Below are 14,567 nucleotides of genomic sequence, written 5' to 3'. Positions count from 1 at the left end.
TCAACTTCACGGAGTGCTGGCCAATCAACACATGGCAGAGGATGGGTATCCTGATTTTGAGCAATGGGGATGGGGTGACGAACAGTTCTCAGTCATGCAGCCAGCCAGTGGACCTTCTGGACTGGGAAACGCAGTGCCAGGAGATTTCTACAAACAGCCCCAACTTTATTTTACTGGCAGAAATCAGTGTCTAAACTAAAATTTTAAAATATTTTGAATGGATCCCTGGCAGGAGTTGCTGGTTCTAAGTCTCAATACCTCCCCACAGCATTATTTCTGCTTAGATTTGCAAGTTATTCTGCTTTCTCCCATTGCACACCAATTACTTTTGTAAACCGAGAGCAGCTAGCCGCAGTTGCATTTTTCTCCCAATTTCAATTGATTTCACAGATACATAAGTACAGATGAGCTGTAGTTGGTGTAAGGAAACTGTATAAATTGGTCTGACTTGTAGAGTTATTACAGAATGAAAAGAAGTTATTTAGTCTATCAAGTCCATACTGGCTGTGTGTGGAGAAATTTAATCATTTCTTCTCTTTTGCTTTACCTCTGTGTCTGTGCAAGTTTATTTCTCTCAAGTGCCCATATAATTTCCTTTCAAAAGCCTGATCATCTGTTCTTCCTGCACTCTTGTAGGTGATGAGTTCCAGGTCATTACCACTCACTGCATGAAAATGTTCTTCTTCACCATCCTCCCTCTGTCTCTGTCCCCTCCTCTAGTCTTTATACCAGCTAATAGGAACAGTTTTGCTTTATTTACCTGATCCAAACGTGTCAGAATCTAATATGCCCTGATCAAATCTCCCCTGAATTTCACTTGCCAAAAGGTAAAGAAACACATTTTCTCCAATTTAACCTTATAGTTAAAAATCCCTGCCTCTGGAACCATTTTGGTAAATCTCCTTTGCACCTGCTCTAAGGCCCTCACATTTGCTGAAAGAATAACCAAAACTGAAAGCAAAACCCCAGCTATGGTCTAACCATTTATAAATGGGTTACCTCCGCGTTCTCCGGTTTCCTCCCACAATCCAAAGATGTGCAGGTCAGGTGAATTGGCCATGCTAAATTGGCCATAGTGTTAGGTGCATTAGTCAGGGGTAAATATAGGGTAGGGGAATGGGTCTGGGTGGGTTACTCTTCGAAGGGTTGGTGTGGACTTGTTGGGCCGAAGGGCCTGTTTCCATACTGTAGGGAATCTAATCTAATCAAAAATGTTAAGCAAAACTTACCTGCTTTTGCACTGACTATCATGCTTCATGAAGCACAAGGTTTTTTATGCTTTCAACTCCCTCAAGATGTCCTTCCATCTTCATATGTATAGCATATTAATCCCTGATGTTTCACTAATCATACTCACTGATCTGTACCATTAAGTATATTCCTTCTGCAAAAATGTATCACCTCAGTCTTCTGTATTAGGTTCCATCTGTCACTTGCCTGTCCACTCTGCTAACCTATCGACGTCTGGTTATAGTTGATTGGTATTATTCTCTCTGCTAGCCTCACCTCCAAGCTTTGAAACCTTTCTTCATATTCCAGTATCCAAGTCAAACATTGGTTCAGCACTCATGTACTCACGTTTGGGGAATACCGCTGTCCATCAACCTGCAGTACAAGAAACATGGTTTATTTACCATGACTTACTGATTACTGTCCTTCAACCTATTTTTCGATCAATAATTGTCCATAATATTTGTCAAGGCTTTTTTTTCATATTTATTGCCATTTTTATTTTCTCATGTCAACCAAAATTATATGAGGACTGAATTTAAAGTGAATTAGAGATAGTTCATTTGAGTAATGTAATTCCAATAGGCAATAAATAAATTATCAGTTAATTTAAGCTATCTAAATTATTTTGTTGAGGTAATAATAGCTGAATTGGTCACTATGAAGTTACCTGTGGCCTGAAACAATTTGCTTTCAGTAGAAGTCTCTGGTAAAGGTAAATACGTCTGGAGCAAAAATTGTTCTGGATCACTATCAATGAAACATTGAAACTTACCAAAAGTTCTTTAAAGCTGTCTCTATGAGTTTGAAAGTAAAGCTGATTCAGGTTATGGAGATAATTACCTTTCACTGCTCACAATGAACAACATAGAACTTGTAGTATTGAAACAGGCCATGCATCCTAAAAAGTATATGTCAGTGTTTATACTCCATTTAACCTACTTCCCATTCTAACTATCGCCAACCATTCTTTTTCCATCTATTCCTTTTTTACTCATATATGCATCAGCCTTGAGTCACTAAAAGGCATTAATACTCTCTACCTCAACCATTCTATATTGCAATGAATTCCACATTCTGCCTACTCTCAGAGTACATTTGTGCCCTTTGTGGGCAGCATGGTAGCACAGTGGTTAGCACTGCAGCCTCACAGCACCAGAGACCTGGGTTCAATTCCTGCCTGAGGTGACTCTCTGTGTCGAGTTTGCACATTCTCCACGTGTCTGCATGGGTTTCCTTCCACAGTCTATTTTATAAATGTGCAGGTTAGGTGAATTGGCCATGCTAAATTGCCCGTAGTGTTAGGTGAAGGGGTAAATGTAGGGGAATGGTCTGGGTGGGTTGCGCTTTGGCGGGTCGGTGTGGACTTGTTGGGCTGAAGGACCAGTTTCCACACTGTAAGTAATCTAATCTAAAATTATTTTTTGCCTGCAGACAGTAGATCTGTTTCACTATTTTTACACAGGTGTTGAATAAAACTGTTAAATCAGTTTATCATTTGATGGCCTAGCAGAAGCATATCAGGCTTTGATTAAAGAAGTGTGGACATGTGTAATACTATATTTCAAGGAGAAATGAAATTAGTTCCAAGCCAGTATTTATCTACATGTATAAATATATCTAATTCGAAATGTGATTTACACAAAATAAATCATGTTCTTGTATTCTGCTTAGGAACCTTACAGCTTTTAAGATTCAACATGGAATTTAACAATTTCAGAAAATGAACACTCCATTTAATGTCTATTACCTGCCCTCACAATCCCAGGTCCTGACACAAAATGAGTTTCTTTCCGTACAAGAATGTGTTGCTGGAAAAGCACAGCAGGTCAGGCAGCATCCGGGGAGCAGGAGAATCAACATTTCAGGCTGGAGCCCTTCATCAGGAATATGTGCAGGTGAAACTGATTAATGTGGAAGGCTCCTTTGGGGCCTTGTCTGGAGGTGACAGAGGAGGTGTGGGCACAGGTTTTGCAATTTCTGCAGTAGCAGGGGAGTGTGAAGTGCAGATGAATTCCTGATGAAGGGCTCCAGCCCGAAATGTCGATTCTCCTGCTCTCCGGATGCTTCCTGACCTACTGTGCTTTTCCGGCAACAGACTCTGGACTCTGATCTCCAGCATCTGCAATCCTCACTTTCTTCTAGTTTCTTTCAGTACAACCAACCCATTTTCAACTAATTATTGTCTCCATTATCATCTATCTAGCTTCGCTTAAAAAAAAGAAAGAACTGTGGATGCTGAAAATCTGAAACAAAAACAGAAATCGCAGCTGGTCTGGGAGCATCTGTTGAGAGAAGTCAGAGATAACGTTTTGGATCCAGTGACCATTCTTTTGAACTGATGGTAGCTAGGAAAAGGACGGTTTTTATACTCATAGAGTTATACAGCACGGAAACAGACTCTTCAGTCCAACTCATCCACACCAAGCAGACATCATAACCTGACCTCATCTCATTTTCCAGCATTTGACCCATATCCCTCTAAACCCTTCCCAATCATGTGCCCATTCCGATGTGTTTTAAATGTTGTAATTGTACCAACCTCTACCACTTTCTCTGGCAGCTCATTCCATACATACACCACCCTTTGCATGAAAACATTGTCACTTAGATCCCTTCTATATCTTTGCCATCTCATCTGAAACCTATGCCTTCTAGTTTTGGACTCTCCCAACGTGGGAAAATTACCTTGGCTATTCACCCATCCATGCCCCTCATGATTTTATAAATCTCCATAAGGTCACCCTTCAGCCCGCAACATTGCAGAGAAAAAGCCTCTCCTTATAACTCAAACTCTTCAATCCTGGCAATATCCTTGTAAATCTTTTCAGAACCCTTTAAAATTTAATAACATCTTTCCTATAGGAAGGAGCCCAGAATTAAACACAGAATTTTGAAAGTGGTCTCACCAATGTCCTCTATAGCTTCAATATGATGTCTCAACTCCTATACTCAACGTACTGACCAATGAAGGCAAGTGTGTCAAACAACATCTTCACTATCCTGTCTACCTGCGATTCCACTTTCAATGAAATATGCAACCGCACCTCTCGGTCTCTTTGTTCAGTAACATTCCCCAGGGCCCTACCATTAAGTGTGTAAGTCCTGCCCTGGTTTTTCTTATCAAAATGCAATATCTTACGTTTAAATCTAAATTAAAATCCATCTGCCACTCATCAACCTGACATGGGGGAGGAGGGAGAGTAAATGATTGGTGGAGATGAAGCTCAAAGAGAGAGAAAAACAGTTGGACAGACAAAATAGTAGTTAAAAGTCAGTCTGGGGGAATGAATAGCTGCTAATGGGATTATTAGTGGCTGACAATGCATAGTGTGTGGTAGTAGTCCATGTGATGACAAGGTCTAGTGTGTGGTGGTGTTGGAAATCTTGGGGAAAGATCCTCAAGGCCTAAAACTGTGGAGCTCAATATTAATTCCAGAAGTCTGTAGGATTCCCAAGTCAGAAAATGAGGTGCTGTTCTTCCAACTTGTGCAGATGCTGGAGATCAGAGTCGAGAGTGTGCATTCCTGTTGAAGGGCTTATGCCTGAAACGTCGCTTCTCCTACTCCTCGGATTCTGTCTGACCTGCTGTGCTTTGCCAGCACCACACTCTCGACTCCCTCTCCACCTATCCGCCTCCTATCCACAACCTTCCCCCAAACTCAAGCCTCAGCATAAATACAACCTTTTCCGAGATGCTTCTAGTCTGAAGATGGGTCAGTGGACTCAAAACATGAATTCTGTTTTCTCTCCACAGATACTGCCAGATATGTTGAGTTTCTCCAGCAATTTCTGTCTGTGTTTATTTCAGTTCTCCAGTATCTGCAATGCTTTGTTGTATTTTGGTGTTCTTATATGAATTTTGTTTTTCTTTCACTTAAGTTCATTGTTGTATTTTTACAAGTTTACCTGATGATTGGTTGCAAAGTGGAGTTCTTTAAACAATGTTGCAGCAATCTGCTCTAAAGCACTCCACCCCAAAACTTCACCTGTGCTAACTTTCAAATACCTGTAATGTGAAATGAATTTTTGCACTTATCAGTGTAAGTGATATCTTCTTTGCTTCTTTGCCCAGAAGCAGGGGCTTGGTAGTTATTTGCTCAACATGATTTTCTTTCCTATGGGTAGAGCAAGGAGGCAGGCCCCGAGTCTGTCTCAGTCAGAATGGACATCAGATCCTGTGCTGTTGGTGTTAATCTGATCCACATATTCGCTGTCTAGCCAACTGGCCTAACTAGTCCCCCAGTAAGTGATATAAGTCTTCAATAATGAAAGTCATTTCATTTTAAACACAGTTGTTAATATCAAGTAATCTGATTTTAGTATCACAGGGATCAGATGGAGATTAAACCTCCTTCTCCTCTGACTCAATTATGTGTCTCAGAAAAGCCTACCCCACAGCAGAATTGTAAATTTTTCCACTTCTCACACCAGCCATTCCATCCACTTTCTAAATGAAATTGTTTTATTCAGTGCCATTTATTTCTCTAAAGGGCAGTTTGTACAATGGATCAGTGCCCATTAGGAACTACCAATACATAGCATGGCCAGATGAAATACATATTGCATTACAGCAGGAACTTGAAATACCATAACATAAAGTGGGACGCCATTCTGCATAAAAGTTCCAAGAATAAAGTCTGCGAATTTGGCTCAATCCTTTGCATCCATTTCCACTGATATTAATGAGCAGTTACGATAGCTTCACGATTATTGTTTTGGACGAGCAACTAGACATTGTTTAGTTCAATTTCCACCATGACCCAGTTGCAAAATTAAGCACAATAATTTTTGCCATTTGTGCACACCATGAATTTGCTAGTTTGTTGGAAAAACCTGACTGATTCACTAAGGCCGTCTGAGGAAGGGAATCTTCTATTCAGTTAGAAGATTAGAAGTCTAGCCTACATATGTTCCTAGTCTCACATGGTGGTTGATTCTTAGTAACCTAAGGGCAACTGGCAATACATAATAAAAGTTACATTACCAGTATCGCCCACATCCCAAAAGCAAATGTTCAAAATCTCCATCTTTTGATTTGCTGATTATTATTTAATTGATGTCAGCTGGCCCCTAAACTGCAAACCAGGGCATCCCATTCCAAAATGGGTCAATGTTCAGCATCACACTCCAAAATCCAGACTGAGCAACAAGACTAAAAACATCTGATCATGACCTTAAGACAACACTAATAAGTCTATATCCTCAAATCAGAAATTATGCGTGAAATATGCCATTTATTAGCCAGTTAGTAGATTGCCTTTTATTATGTTTTAAGAAATCAAAAATAAACAAAATTTCTAGATTGAAAAGTACCATAGTCCAGTACATATTAGTTTGGTATATACTGTACTAATGTCATTTTCTTGTAGGTTTGCAATAGTAAGAGGACTCTGTCCAATGTGACATTGATGTATATTAAGTAATATTTTTAACAGTATGCACATTTAGTGGAGAAATTATGGAAATGAATCATTGATACGAGGGACAAGTGTTCTCCATGGACATCTGGCATTGTTATAAGTAATCAATTGGACATGGTCGTGCATTAACTTTTAAGGATCCAAAAGGACAGATCCATCAATTGTCCACTATAGTATCTTTTTGGATGTTTAAGTAGGAATTATATAAAAAGGAAGATCACAGGCAAGCTGATGGTCAGGGTATATGCCAAAGCAATGTCATCTTATAGCAGGCCAGCAGTCATATTACACCAAATATACCTTTCAGGTCGCTTCTGCTTTTTTCAGTGCCACATCAAGCCTAAGGATGTGCAGTCCACCAATATTTTTCAGATGACTGACACCATAAATTCAGCTGCAACCAGTGGCATATCCCTCCATCTTGCTATCCCTCCATTGCCAATACAATAAATCTTTTCAATAGTTGTGTTAAAAAAAACAAAGTGTCAGCACATTACAAGATTAAAATCAAAATGTTCTTTAAACGAAGCATGCTTTCATTATCTATTTGCTGTCTACATATGTTAACTATTCAATATGCATTTTTGTTTTTTATTGCAGTGTTCAGCACAGTGTGGTCTTGGCCAGCAGATGAGGACGGTCCAGTGCCTCTCATATACGGGTCAACCATCTAGTGAGTGTCCTGAAGCCCTTCGACCACCCTCAATGCAACAGTGTGAGAGCAAATGTGATGCTACTCCAATCACCAATGCAGAAGGTTGGTACTTAAAAATAATTTTAAAATAACAATAAGTTGAGGTATTTTAAGGAATGAGTTTTAAGCATCTCTTCAGTTTGAATGGTTTCAGGTATTTTCATCCACAAGTTTTCTGGTAAGAGATGCTGGAATTTTCTAAATTGCTCCAGTGTGGTGTGTTGTTTGCTGGTTCAATTGCATGCATCTGTTACTTGTGCCAAAAGAATTTCTGCCAAGTAAAAATAATGGGATTTGTAAACATTGGGCTTTTCCTAAGTGCTGTTGCAAAAGGAAGCAAGTTTGTGGATAGTACTTACGTTGAATTTTATAAAAAAAGAAGCAGATTTATGTCAATTGACGTAGACTTTATATTACAAATGTCAAATGACAAATAAGTACCAGCAGAGAACTTAACTCATTGACTTTGTTTGGAACACACGGCTTTGGCAGATAGTTACAAAAACTTACCCAACTTTTGACAACTGGGATTATGAAAAATGCTTGATTGCTGTAAAACCCAATCTGAACAGTTATTTTGTTCTCACTTTGAACTACAACCTGTTTCTTCAACACACCATGTTTAATTTAACATCATGTCATAGAATCCCTATAGTGTGTGGAAACAGGCCATTTGACCCAAAACGTCCATACCAACCTTCCAGAGAGGGTCCCACCCAGACTCATCCCCCTGCCCTAAACCTGTAAACTTGCATCTCCCATGGCTAATCCACCTAACTGACACATCCTTGGGCACTATGAGCAATTTAGCATGACCAATCACCTAACCTGTACATCTTTGGACTGTGGGAGGAAACCAGAGCACCTGGAGGAAACGCAAGCAGACACAGGGAGAATGTGCAAGATATATGCTTTGTTTTGAAGCAGATTAGGTAATTCACAAATAGTCAAAATACATTTCTTAACAATAAATCACCAAAAAAATCATTTTTTGAGGAAACGTTTGCATGTTTTCTTAGTTGATGACAGAAGTAAGGGTGTATTTCGGAAAGAAATTTCAAACACTTGTGAAAGTTTATATCAATGACAGATATGCTTTTGAATTCAGCATCTGTTTGGGTTCTTGAATTATACTTTTTGAATTACAGTATTTGTTTGAAGCCAGACTTTGAAGCATTACTTTGTTAAGTGTACTGTTTCAATTTCTGTTGAGACTATACTGTAGTACAAATACCAACCATCCAGTCTGAACTATAATGAATGAAATACAGTTCTGTCCCATTTCTTATAAGGTATGTGTGTGGCTACAGTATCCAGACAGTCCAAGGTCACCTGAAACTTGAACCACAATGCCATTTGACTCATTTTTCATGCAGTTTCAAGTTTCATTGTCGTTTACATAGCATGTTCATGCACCTTTCACGGTAGCTCCAGTACTTTGTCATTCGTATTTATTGTTTTGACCGTAATGTATATCCTTGGTATATTCCACATCTGTAAATCAAGCGGTGGATATTCTTTACGATTCATTGATTCCAGACTAAGTTTCTTTTTAACCAATGGCTAGTCAAATCCCACAGAGAATGTCCTACTCATGGTTATTGTACATTTTACAAAAGTAAATCATAAGAAGATAAATCATGAATGTAGGCTATCTAAAGTGAAAACTGGAAATACTTGAGATAAGCATCAGTAACTATCTGAGAGAGTAAAAAGCATTCATTTCTGGATGGGATCGTTTATCAGATCATGAAACTTTTTTTATTTCAGAAGAAGTTTACTTTGACATTGTTTTATAATTCATGCATTCTTATCAATGATAAAATTTTAGTCTGGTTTTAAAGGGAATTGATTTAACATGTTTGTACACAGGTAAATATACATACTTGAATGTTTTCAGAAATGAAGTTGATTCCTTCTGCAACTTCTGGTCAGTACTGAGTTCAAAGATTCAGTCTAGTGCTTTGTAAACCTAGTTCCAATCTTTGCTGCCATAAAGTGGCTTCATTATAATGAGTTTGGGATTGGGATATTTAATCATACATGTGCATGATTAAAAATAAAAAGATAACGTAAAGCTTTATTTGAACAGAAAGGCTTAAAAACCTGGAAATCTCAAAAAAGAACAAATGTCGCAATGGTTCATCCAGGATTAGCGTCCTCCTTCTGGAAAATAGTGGAGTCCTTCTGGTAGAAGCATATACAACGTGGAGTTGCACCATGTCAGTTCTGTTGCCTTATTCATTGCAGTCCATTCTTTTATTTTATAGAATGCAAAGATGTGAACAAGGTGGCTTACTGCCCACTGGTGCTGAAGTTCAAGTTCTGCAGCAGAGCCTACTTTAGACAGATGTGCTGTAAGACCTGCCAAGGACATTGACCTGAAGCAAGCCTCGTTAATTCTATCTTGGAAAACTATCCTCGTTCATTCTATCTTGGTGCCTGCCCTGAATTCACACAAAGGAATGGGATTTGATGTCCCCCAAACTCTACCCTGTGGAAAATATAACCACTGGTCAGCTTCAGCTGACAATAATTTGCTGTTATTTTAACTTCTGTGAAGTGGGATTTTTAAAAAAAACAAAGGTGCTGGACACAGAGAGGAGGAGATGCCAGTTCTAAATTTTCTGCTCGGCAACACGAAAAACATTCAGCTGTTAGGAACATGCATGGTCACTTGTACAAATTGAATAGTTGGTTCATCTCCAGGGACCAGAAAGTTCATGTAATATATATTGGACCTCAAAAAGGGAGAGAACAGTTTGCATATGTTCAAAAGCTGATAAAGCAGAAAATAATTATCTGAGCTTGCCTAGCTGTAAAAAACTCTGATAGAAATGATGTTTTCAATACACTACAAAAACATGACAATTATTTATCTTACGTAACAGTGACCAAAAAAATGTTATAATATCAACTGATAAGTTATTTTAAAAAGAACCAAAAATGGAACACACTTTTTCTGTATGTGGTGCTAAATTTCTAGTACTTTCCACTGAAATTCTCTTTCCAGTTTAAAGTAAAATTGATGCCTCTACCCTGGAGTTCTCAGTCAGGTGAATTAATTCACTGAACAAATCTTAGTGAAGCAAACCATTAGATTGGTAGGGATGCAGGAATGCATCAAAATCAATGAAGATTTCTTGCTGCCAACTAAAATTAGGGCTTGTTGATAAAATATTTTATCATTAAACTCAGTAGATATCTTAAGATAAAAAGAAACACAGATATTTCTGTTGAAGCCATTATAAAGTAAGGGGTGCCAGAGATCGTAAGCTCAAGTGCTGTTCTGCCCACGTAAGTGATGTCTAGAGCTTGAATTCTACCACTCTAACCACCTTTGTTTATGCTACTGGTTTTGGAGTGGTCTCGACCGCACAGGCATCCAGTTTTGTAAACCAGGTTCCATTCAACCAGTTCTGGTCAAGATCACCATTCTAGGCATAATGCAAAGACAAACTATCCACTTTGAAATGAGGCACACCTTTCAGCGAAGCTTGTAATAAAAAGAAAGGAAATAAATGCTCCAGATGCTTCTCTGTTTCGAAAGGGGAAACACCTGTTTCAAAATAATTTCTGTGCTGCTAAACAGATAAATGCAGCCAAAGAATATTTGCAAAGGAGAAAATATAAATGTTAGAATATTTAGTAGCAGTACTCTCACTAGGAATATTAAGCAATGCATTATGTTTAGATTTGACAATGTATTGTTACCTTAAATATATTTAAATGTGAAACCACATAGTATTGTATACTAAAGCTAAAAGATAGACATGATTCCAAAGCCCAGTGCTAGCAGAGTAAATGGCCTAGCTTGATTAAAGACTCAATATTGAGATAATAAAAGAGGATACTTGTTCAAATAACTATAGTACTTGAAAACTTGCAGTTTGCAGCAGGTACTTTATGAATGTGCATTTGTGTTGAACTGTGCCTCTTTTGTCGAGTGCAATGAACCTATCTTAAGTGAGAATATTTGTAAATCATTGTGTACAAAATCCATTAACATGCAAAACAGGGCACTTTTCATCAGTGAGGTGAGATTCTGTAGATTTTGAATGAAACAAATGTTTAGTAGAGTACATTTATTTTCATTTCAAAGGAATTATTTTAAAGTAATTTTCATGAAAATGTGATTTTTTTAAAATAAAAAGAACTAACCAGCTAACTATACATCATGAAAATAACTAAGCAAGGATGTGATTTTTTTTTACACAGAAATATACAAGTTGACAATTCTCTTTGATGGCAGTCTGCATAAGAAATTGTCATGTCACACGTTTGGTCTCAAGTCATAGCTATAAAGAAATCCTTTCTAATATAAATACAGACCAAGGAGGTTTTTTTTGACAATCCATATATGATGTTGTGCTGCACACTCAAGTCATAACCATGAAAATCTTGTCTGTCATCTACTACCTCTCCACAGTAAACAGCTTTATTCCACACCACTATTGGCCATGTCAAAGTGGTATTTGTTCAGACACCTATCATTAGGCTTGCTTAACAAACTCATTTCAGATATTGGACATCATTCTGAAAAAAACCAGTCAGTCAACCTTGGTGTTGTCATGCCTTGAGAGGTCTAAGAATATCATAAAAGGAATGGTGTGCTATGACACTCCCAAGAATAGGGCCCTCATAGCAGTACTTAATATTCCAGGCATGAGAATGTTTATCAATAAATGTTACCTTTCAACAAGGAGCTTTATTTAAAAAAATCTTCTTTACCTCAGATTAGGTATTTACATTTCAAAAACTTGTTTCCACAGATGGATTTTTGTTCTGTGGTACTGGTGCTATATAAACAGGGAGTTGAATGTATAGAACAGCACTGAGAGTGAAAATAAAACAACTCCCTCAATATTGGATTGCATTATTAAAGGGAACAGAATGCAACATGTGTATGAATTAACAAACTCAGAAAAACAACTTCAAACTTGGACTCAATGAAAATGGACCAGAAAATGTGTTCAAATAGCACAGTGCATTGCTGCTGCTACTTTGTAGCCACCTCAATACCAAAGTTGAATCCTTTCAATAGTTTTCAAACTGATAACAGAACCAGTTGTGCAAGCTGTAAAGGAATTTGACAGGCCTGCCATTGCTGAGAAGAACATTACATTGTAGCCAGTTCAATGAAGAGCCTAAGGCACACACTGCAGTATTATCGGCATCTGGTCACAGGGACTGAGAAAGGACTTATCCACAGATATATCCCCAAGGTGCATACTTCATGAAGAAATACACTTAATTATGGATTCTATTAATCACTGAATGTCACATAAATATTCTTATCCAGAATGGAAAACTAGCATTGTATTATTGTGATTAGTTGCTTATATTTTGTATTCAGTATTAATGTGGTACACTGTTACTAAATATTTTCTTTTTTGTAAATTATATGCTAATTTATTGCCATGTTTCAAGACACTTGTTCTACATTCAATTCACTGCATAAATTGAAAGGTAATACTGAATACAGTGAAATGATATTCCATATTTGTGACACAGATTTTTTTCCTAGGTAATTTAAATCAATAAAGTGCAGCTTCCAAATGTTATCTTCTTGTTTATATGATTGTTTAATTACATCAAGCATGAATTCAGTTATATACCCTGGTAATATGCATGCATTGTTTACATATGAGTTGAAGCAACACTATAAAGCTTTGGTGCAATCCCTAATTCAGACTTAATTTGTCAAGTCAAGGTTAAATACAGGTGAAGTTTAAAATTATTGTTGCTAATGCAATCCTATGGGAATAAAATCCCAAACATTTTGCTTCATTTCATGAATCTAAACTTGTAAATGTTTGTGTAATGAATGGTTATAAAAATGTTTTCCAATTGATATTTTCCACTAAATTATTATCACTATATTTAACAATCTGTTCACGTCATTTATTTAGTCTGAAAAAAAAACTATTTGTTTAATTCACCTAAGAAATAAAACAGGATGCCATTAACCTGAGGATGAAGTTCTTCCATTATACACAACATTGACCCTGATTTATGAATCTGTTCATTTATTGTCTCATTGCATTTTCTTTTTCTTTACTGAGTACTTTTATTGTAAGAGACCTAGTATATTCTCCATGCTCTGATATATGGAAATGTCTGCCAGGTATTTATACACCTTTATCACCGAACCTTGCAATTGGGTTTAACGATGATCCAAACTTAACGATAGTGTTTGATACTTTGAACCACAAGGTTCTGTGTCCAAGCTAAAAGTTACTTTTTCCTAGGTCAACTTCTTAACCCACCCAAGTCATCATAGTTTGGATCACCTTCACAGCCCTGTTCTGCAATTTCTACTGAACACAGATGTCCTGGATAGTTTCCCTTGGTGATCTGAATTGAACATAGATGGTATTGAATAATGGTTCACTTTTAATACAACAGTCTCAGACTTGGACTTGGCTCATGTGGTAATATAGTTGCAGTACACCCAAAAGCTCCTCTGTTCAGGTCCATGAACTTGTTTAATCTGATCTTTGCAGTGCCTCTGATCCAGTTCGTGGGCTTTTATGATCTGGTCTATGAGTTCCTCTGATTCAATCTATGAATTTCTCTAGTCCTAAGTGTCGCAGCTTCTGCTGGTTCCTTCACAAAATGACTTAAGCAATATTGAACTAGATTTTCCCAGTTGCAAGGAGATAGGTTTGAAGAGGGACACGAAGATTGAAGTTAGAGAACCGTAAGGAGTCGTCACATTGTTCTGCCTACATCAACTGTGTTCATAACTTGCATTGGATCTGCCAATTGAGTATCACTGCAAGCACTCCTACTGGGCCTGCCTGTTTCTGATCCACCCAGTTGTTATTAATTGGATGGCTTTCCTGGAGACACCTTCTTAATTGGCCAGCTCTGGAACTAGCAACTAGGTAGATTCTTATGAATTTTACATTTCAAAGCAACAACTTGTTTTTTATGGTGTCTTTCTTGTAATGATATGTGACATGTTGCTTCATAGCAGTCAACTTTATCAGCTATGCATGAAATATGATAGTAAGGCAGATGACCAAAAACCTAGTTGAGAAGATGGGTTTAAAGGGCACCCTTAAGAATAGAAGAAGGGTTTCAAGAGAGAAAATTCCAGAGCTTTGGTGCAATGAAACACACAGCCAATAAAAGGTGAACAATTAAAATCAGGAATACTTAAATGGGCTGAAGTAGAGGAGTAACATCTCAAAGGGTCGTGGAGCTGGAAGAGG

At 37.7% G+C, this 14,567-nt stretch overlaps 1 protein-coding gene across 1 annotated transcript in view; it reads left to right on the top strand.

Moving 5' to 3' along the window:
• adamts6 (ADAM metallopeptidase with thrombospondin type 1 motif, 6) overlaps positions 1–13,237 on the top strand; it is a 301,285-nt gene extending 288,048 nt beyond the window's left edge. The window contains exons 25-26 of the mRNA XM_043689575.1: positions 7,254–7,410; positions 9,618–13,237. Of these exons, the coding sequence (XP_043545510.1) occupies positions 7,254–7,410; positions 9,618–9,727 (267 nt within the window). The 3' untranslated portion in view covers positions 9,728–13,237. The remainder of the gene's footprint in view (positions 1–7,253; positions 7,411–9,617) is intronic.
• The last annotated feature ends 1,330 nt before the right edge of the window (positions 13,238–14,567 follow it).

Source organism: Chiloscyllium plagiosum, chromosome 1, assembly GCF_004010195.1.
Source record: "Chiloscyllium plagiosum isolate BGI_BamShark_2017 chromosome 1, ASM401019v2, whole genome shotgun sequence".
NCBI classification, from domain to species: Eukaryota; Metazoa; Chordata; class Chondrichthyes; order Orectolobiformes; family Hemiscylliidae; genus Chiloscyllium; species Chiloscyllium plagiosum.
Note: the sequence above shows the minus strand (reverse complement) of the source record. Positions and strands in the feature narration are given on the sequence as shown.